Source organism: Mycetomoellerius zeteki, unplaced genomic scaffold (genome assembly GCF_001594055.1).
Source record: "Mycetomoellerius zeteki isolate Tzet28-1 unplaced genomic scaffold, Tzet1.0 scaffold73, whole genome shotgun sequence".
Taxonomy (NCBI): Eukaryota; Metazoa; Arthropoda; class Insecta; order Hymenoptera; family Formicidae; genus Mycetomoellerius; species Mycetomoellerius zeteki.
Genome location: NW_017257753.1, coordinates 1,281,379 through 1,289,328, shown reverse-complemented (window position 1 = coordinate 1,289,328; position 7,950 = coordinate 1,281,379). Strand labels below are relative to the sequence as shown.

The 7,950-nt window shown below is 38.3% G+C and overlaps 1 protein-coding gene across 2 annotated transcripts; it reads left to right on the top strand.

Moving 5' to 3' along the window:
* The first annotated feature begins 2,241 nt into the window (after window positions 1-2,241).
* Mad (mothers against decapentaplegic homolog 1) lies at window positions 2,242-6,242 on the top strand. 2 transcript variants are annotated; one of them, XM_018458476.1, is made up of 3 exons: window positions 2,242-2,467; window positions 4,256-5,586; window positions 5,662-6,242. In XM_018458476.1, the coding sequence occupies exons 2-3, from the start codon at window positions 4,337-4,339 to the stop codon at window positions 5,819-5,821; spliced, it is 1,410 nt and encodes a 469-aa protein (XP_018313978.1). In that variant the 5' UTR covers window positions 2,242-2,467; window positions 4,256-4,336; the 3' UTR covers window positions 5,822-6,242. The 2 variants fall into 2 exon arrangements, with proteins under 2 accessions (XP_018313978.1, XP_018313977.1); XM_018458475.1 differs by having other exon boundaries at window positions 2,242-2,827.
* The last annotated feature ends 1,708 nt before the right edge of the window (window positions 6,243-7,950 follow it).

Sequence of the window (7,950 nt, the reverse complement as noted above, 5' to 3'; positions counted from 1 at the left end):
ACAGTATTTATACCACCGATCAGATACTATTAAAGATTGTCAATCCTGGGCAAATTTTCGTCCATACAAAAAAAAGGGCCCGGAGGTAATTGAAGAACGCTGACATTATCGACAATTGATATAAATTTGCGAATAATAACATAAATTTCGATAATATCACACACACACACACACACACACACACACACACACACACACTTATAATGCTATAATATTTTATATATTGCTGCAAAATTACAATTTTTGTCTCTAGTTATCATCTCTACCACCGACGAGATATTATTAAAGACCAACATCCTTATGGGAGTTCGCGTCCTTGTTAATATTGAAGTGATTAAGAGTAAAAAAACTAATAATATTGTACTAATTTTATAATTTATTAGTTCAGTAGACGTATTTATCGGTGTACGTGCATTTAAAACTCAATAATACTCGATTTTTCTTTAAAATTGTGATTTCAGTGTTATCGTCAAAGTTCGATTATCAACAGAGATAATAACTGCAGAGAAAAAAATTGTAATTTTTCGGCACTATATAGGATATTATAGCTTTACAAATATGCATATTTATTTATAGAGCATTTATGTAATAAAATATCATGAATTTAATAATGTATTAGTCAAATATTTATGTTAATAATAGCAAATTTATATCAATTGTCGATAATGTCAGCGTTCTTCGATTACCTCCGGGCCCTTGGGGCCTTTTTTATACCGCCGAAAATTTGCCCAGGGTTGACGGTCTTTAATAGTATCTCGTCGGTGTCTCTACCCAGATAATCAAGCGTGCGATACTCGCACAAAATATCACTATCGTACTGTTGCGATACTGCCACGAGATGGCGGTGTACCAGATGTATCATAGCTATAAATCCATGATTATATAATAGCAAATTTATATCAATTGTCGATAATGTCAACGTTCTTCAATTACCTCCGGGCTAAGCGTTATTCAATTACCTTAGAACCCTTTTTATATCGCCGAAAATTTGCCCAGAGTTAACGGTTTTTAATATCTCGTGAACAAACCTGTAATATCTCGTCGGTGGTAATAAATTTAAAGTAATTCTTTATTTTCCGTTCCGTTACATTTAAGTTATGCCGCGTTTGGATGAGATTTCGACTGCAATGATTGGTCGCGCCATATTTTCCCCTGGTCAATAAAAACTGGAGTATATCATCGACCAGACTCTCTTCTAGGGATTTTAGGCGTCGTCTACAATATGCGAAATAAGCTTGGTTTAAGAAGTAAGAAATTGACCAATCACAGTCGATTGTGAAAAGAATAATCGACTGTGATTGGTCAATTTCTTAGGTCCATTTCCACAACTCACGGTTAACTTTTAACCGAGGTTCCAATTCTAGAACTGGAAAAAGATAAGAAACAAGTTGAACCTCAGTTAATGGTACGTTTCTACTGAGCGCGTCACGCGTCGCGTCGTCCGTCCGCGTCACGAATTAACCAATCAAAACATCCCATTCCATTACGCAGAGTCGCGCGTCAAACGGTACAATAAAATGGGATGTTTTGATTGGTTAATTCGTGATGCGAACGGATGACACGACGCGTAACACGCTCAGTAGAAACGTACCATAAGGGTGAAATCACACGGTGCGGAAAAAGACTGCGGAATAGAGAATGCGTCATTGAAGCAACCAATCACGCTATTCAGCGCTATTCGGAATAGCGCTGATTGGTTGCTTCAATGACGCATTCTCTATTCCGCAGTCTTTTTCCGCACCGTGTGATTTCACCGTAAGAGTTAACTGTGAGTTGTAAAACTGGCTTTACTCTTATGCGGGGTCTACAATAGAAGTCGTAGAGGTCGTATGGTCTTAAATTGTAGAAAATTGACCAATCACAGTTGATTATTCTTCTCATATTCGACTGTGATTGGCCAATTTTCTACGACTTAAGACCCTACGACTGCTACGACTTCTATTGTAGACCCCGAATTACTTCTTAAACCAAGCTTACTACGTGTATTGTAGACGGGCCGTTAGATCGGGCTTAAGTCCGGATCTACAATAGATGTTTTAACCTTAAACCGTAAGAAATTGACCAATTACAGTCAAATCCGAGGGGAATAATCGACTGTGATTCGCCCATTTTTTATGGCTTAAGACTTAAAACTCTATTGTAGATCCGGGGTAATGGAAAGGCACCTTTAGACTTTAAAACGCGATTGGCTCGACTGAACGAACATGGCGATTAAGACGTATCAGACGCGGCGTTGTGAACGGCAATAAGCGAAAGCGCATCGCTTTGGCTGTTGCTGTTGGCGTGATCTGCCGAGTAAACATCGATTCGTGCATTATCGCCGCGTGCGAGATGAACGTGTGTGTGCGTATCGCTGTATTCGCTGTCGCGGAACTGACGAGAGTCGAATAATCGATCGGACCGTTCCAAGACCGTTCACGGATTTCGTGGAACGAGACGAAGTGGCATCCAAGTTCGTTACATCTCTGTGAGTCGATCATTTGAAATTCGGAGGATCAAAGCCGCGTTTCGTCGTCGTCGCCGTTATCGTCGTCGTCAGTAAGTTGGCGCTCGAACGTTGCCAGAATGGCAACGACGAAGGATCGTAGGTGCATCGGCGCGGGATGGCGATGCGTCGCGGTGCGACATTGATTCGGGATCGATCTCCCGACGTCGTCGCCGTTTCACGGAATTGTCCATCGATTGACCCGCGCGTGCGGCCAGTCAGCCTCAGCAGTCGAACAGCGCAATCGATAATCCCTGCGAGCGCTTTTTGCGCTGGGCGCGAGATCGTAATGGCGAGAGCGTGGCGTCGATGGACGATAGGCGGCAAGAGTGGGAGACAGTGGTAAAAAAAACAATGCTGAATCGCTAAGCAGCGCGTAAGTGAACGAGACGTTGCGGGCGGAGGCGCGTATCGCCGGAGCACAGAAACTTTTCATAAAGTATAATAGAATCAACCGAACGATTCTTCGTTTCACGAAAGGACAAGACTCTGATTGATCGGCTGCGTTCAGCGAAAGAAGCATCTTTACAACTGTTGTAAGAAACTTTCATACAATCGGTTATACATCCAACGAGGAACTATAAGGACGATAGTCAATCCTTTTGAAAGGTCTGTTCGCCCTGCTTGAAGTCCCTAAAGTTTTTGCATTTAAAATGAGATAAACATACATTCTGGTGTTGAAGAGTAAGAAAGCGATAATGCTGAGTGCAAAAAGTGCAAACAACGCGAACAGACTTGACGAATCTTACGAGTTTACAACAATTGTAGAACTGCTTTTTCTGCTGAAGTCAGTCATAAGTTGTCTTGTACTTTATGCATCATACGTTACGCAAAGGTCTGTGCTCCGGTCTTATCGGCGAGCGCGATGCTCCCGCACGCCGATTCGGGGAAGGGTGTAGTCCCGGCGCGCGCTTCCGGCGCGTCAGGTTCTTCTCTCCTTTTTTTTCCCTCTTCTCGCCGCGATGATGTGTTCGACGTTAGCACTCACCGGGTGCCACCCGTTTGAAAACGCGTCATCTGCATCCGCAAAACGTGAATTCACTGACGCACCACGTTATTAAATAAATTTAACGATGAAAGAGTTTCCGGAATATCTGTAATTCCGAGTGTATGTTTCCTCAAAGTTGATGAATTATTGATATTCAACTGAATAAATGACAGTTCTATAATTGCAGTTCATAATTTGTGCTAAATAAACAACTGATAGATTCGAAATATCGTATAAAGTACCCCGTCTCGGAACTAGCTATTTCTGTTTGAAAAAGAGTTACAATATTTATGGAATTTCGTTCTTTGTCACTGAATTGATATAGCGGTGGGAGGAGACATGCCAAAACTCATTCCTGTAAAAATAGCATCGCAAAAATTCGGATTGGAGACCGATGAATTCGCGCTTTGTATTTTTTTTCGGGAGACAAATTTAGTCGATATTTAAGATAGAATTTAGAATCACAACATAAACAAGATAATAGACGAATTATTCTCATTACACATATATAAATATATTTTTTTATTGAATGTAATATTTTTTGACAACTTATTTACTTATTTTGTAATTTAAAAAATGAAAGTTTATAATTTTAAAAAATTTGTCAGGTATTAATTTGATTACATATTCAAAAGTTTAGATATTTTTTTAATTTAAGAGGAAGAGAATAAATTAACTTATAACTAAAGTCAACTATAATATAAGATAGAATTATTCTATTTTTCAAATTCTATCATGAATCGGAGGAAATTGGAAGAAGTATTGCCTCTGTGTGATTTCAGATTGCTGACGAAGATTTTTTATAGGTGTAGACAAAAGAATATTATGCATACCCATTATACCTAATTGATCACCTTTCGAATATGGATGACGAAGAAGGAACTTCGAGTTCTGGACCTATGTCTTCATTAAACAGCTTGTTTTCATTCACCAGTCCTGCTGTGAAAAAATTGCTCGGCTGGAAACAGGGCGATGAGGAGGAGAAATGGGCTGAGAAAGCAGTGGATTCATTAGTGAAGAAACTGAAGAAGCGCAAGGGTGCGATTGAGGAACTCGAACGAGCACTGAGCTGTCCAGGAACGCCGAGTAAATGCGTGACGATTCCTAGAAGCTTAGACGGCAGATTGCAAGTTTCGCATCGCAAGGGCTTGCCGCATGTAATATACTGTAGAGTCTGGCGCTGGCCAGATCTTCAGTCGCATCACGAATTGAAACCGCTGGACTTGTGTCAGTTTCCGTTTTCTGCCAAGCAGAAAGAAGTCTGCATCAATCCTTATCATTACAAAAGGGTGGAGAGCCCGGTACTGCCACCGGTGTTGGTTCCTAGACACTCGGAATATGCTCCCGGCCATTCTCTGTTGCCATTTCAACAATTGGCCGATCCAAGCATGCCGCACAACGTGTCCTATACATCTAGCGGTTTCAACGCCGGTTCTACGAGTGGCGTCAATCCGACGTCACCCATGTCCTCTGTCGGTTCCGTGCCCAGTCCAGGGAGCACGACTTTGCCGAATCCTCAGAGTCCATACGGTACCAATGGATTACCGGAGACACCACCGCCAGCATATTCTCCTCCTGAGGATGGCTCTCAAACCGGGCAAACCACATCCTCGGACTCAGTTCCGATGGACACAAGCACGTCAATTGAATCGGCTACACCTGTGTGTTACCAAGAACCACCTTACTGGGCCTCAATCGCTTATTATGAGCTAAATTGTCGAGTGGGCGAGGTGTTTCATTGTCACTCACACTCCGTGATTATTGACGGCTTTACAAATCCGAGCAACAATTCCGATCGCTTCTGCCTCGGACAGCTATCCAATGTAAATCGAAATTCTACGATAGAGAATACGAGGCGGCACATAGGCAAAGGAGTGCATCTGTATTACGTCGGCGGAGAAGTTTATGCAGAATGCCTCTCGGATTCTGCGATATTTGTACAGTCTAGGAATTGTAATCATCATCATGGCTTTCATCCCAGCACAGTTTGTAAAATTCCACCGGGATGTTCACTGAAGATATTTAACAATCAAGAATTTGCCCAGCTTCTATCACAAAGTGTAAATCATGGTTTTGAAGCTGTCTATGAATTAACAAAGATGTGTACGATTAGGTAATTTAATTCACGATATTTTTATTATAAAAAATTTTAATAATGTGTAACTACATTTACTATTTTTGTCGCTAGAATGTCTTTCGTGAAGGGATGGGGTGCGGAATACCACAGACAGGATGTTACCTCAACTCCCTGTTGGATCGAAGCACATTTGCACGGACCTTTGCAATGGTTGGACAAAGTGTTAACGCAGATGGGTCCGCCTCATAACGCCATAAGTTCTGTGTCATAAGTAACATGCACGCATCATAGAAATTTATTTTATTTTAAGACAAAAGGACAATTAGTCTCGATGCACTTTTAAGAGTTCAAATATAGGCTATATTTGCCACATATGTGAGAATTACGGAAACTGTGCATGGACGAAATACTGTTATAGTAAGTTGCCCTATGTTATACTTACATTAAAATATCTTGTGAAGAAAAATGATAATGAAATGAACGAGAGATGTAATGTTTGAAAGAGATATAAAAACTCACGAGAGAGATGTTATGCAAAAGAAAAATATATTTAAAAATGGTGATCTCTAGGAGTTATCGTGATCGCGTACACATTTAGACGCTATAAAAACTCTTTGGCTGTTATATAAGGACAGAATTGTATATTATACATACATACATACATACATGCATGCATACACACACACACACACACACACACACACACACACACACCTATATATGTATATACTATATATATATATAAAAGTATACCGTTATTACTTTCTCTTTCTTTATATATATATATATATATTATATATACATACATACACATATATAAAAAGAAATATTTTTCAAATTTATGCATCAGCCTAATACTTTATTTTATATGAATACTTATTATGGAGATTTCTCGGTGTTAAAAACAAAATCTTTTAAATAAACAATTTTAAGATTTATTGTGATAATGTGTGGAAAAAAGAAACATATGATTATAATTGTTGTAAAGAAGAAAGTAAATTCTCTGAATTATAAAAGGCGAAAGAAAAGATATTGTTTTTTTTAATTTGAGAATAATCTAACGATTATGTCTGTTAAGTTACATGTATGTTTTAAAGTACATTTACGTCTATATAGATTAGACGATTTAAAATAGTGCCGGCTTTTATTGAGTAACGATGCGATCTATTTCAATGTAAGATATGGACGTTGATCTCACGTTGACTATAGGAAAAGTTAACTGCGTCCAACGATATATTGAAACAAACTTACTAATCTATAGAAAGATCTATGATTCATGGCATGCTCCATCTCTACGTACATTACATTGCATTGTACTCTTCTCGATTATCGTATTGTGCAACAAGCGATTCGACGCTTTCCGTATTAAAATTCCTAAGAACAGTACACGATTAGGTAAGTTTTATGTGTTACAAACAGGGAATGGAAGTTATTACGTCGTTACTTTTACTGTTACTTTTTATAATAACAATTTTATAATGTTGCAATTTTTGAGGATTATCATGATAACATTGATAACTAATTAAACGCTGAGGTTGCGCTAGGATTAGGAAAATCACTTTGAAAAGTAACTTGTCACCATACGCGTCACATTACGCGTTATTTACTGAAAAAAAATAATAAATACCTTGTAACGCATTAAAGGATGTCACATTACGCGTTATTTACTGAAAAAAATAATAAACACCTTATAACGCATTGAAGGGTTATTTTTTCCGTTATAAATAATAAACAAAAGTAACTAGTTACAAATAAAAAAATTGCTTTTTTCAGTAATGAGACTTTTCCAACTCTGATGTTACCATTACCATTATAAAAATTCGTACCGTTATTATCAAATTGTTATTATAACAAAGTAACGATAAAAAGTAACGGCGCTACTAACGCGTACTTCCATTTCCTAATTACAAACCGTATATGAAATTTTATGTGCTGTACATATTTCTGTATGGAAATTGTCCTACACACGTATATACAAGTGTGTGAGTGATGTATGTGTGTGTAATGAAAAAAGAAGTCATCCGTCAGTAAGTTTATATTGCTTGAGTAAAAGTTATGTTTATCAATTGATTGGAGTTAAGCTTGATATTACGTTTGTTACTTTTTTTACATTATGAAAGGTGCCAAAAAAAAAAGAAATATTTGCATAATATGTTTAATTTACGCACTGTGATATTTCATCAGAGTAATGCAATTCTTTCATTGTATCTAATCACGTTTCCAAAGTCTTAAATCAAATATCTCAAAAGCACATCGATTCTACGAGTGTCTTAAAGAGAGAGAGAGCCGTCAAATATTAACAGTGCCTAATTATAGACAATATACCATCTTATTTCACTGCCATTTGCTGTCACTGGTTTTGCCGACGTGTGCCTAGCTGTGATTCTTTGCTATTCAATT

Bases quoted from the DNA above. Each gene is read 5' to 3' on its own strand.
- Mad (XM_018458476.1), top strand. From the start codon at position 4,337: ATGGATGACGAAGAAGGAACTTCGAGTTCTGGACCTATGTCTTCATTA. The intron at 5,587-5,661 runs GTAATTTAATTC...TTTTGTCGCTAG, and splicing joins ACAAAGATGTGTACGATTAG to AATGTCTTTCGTGAAGGGAT.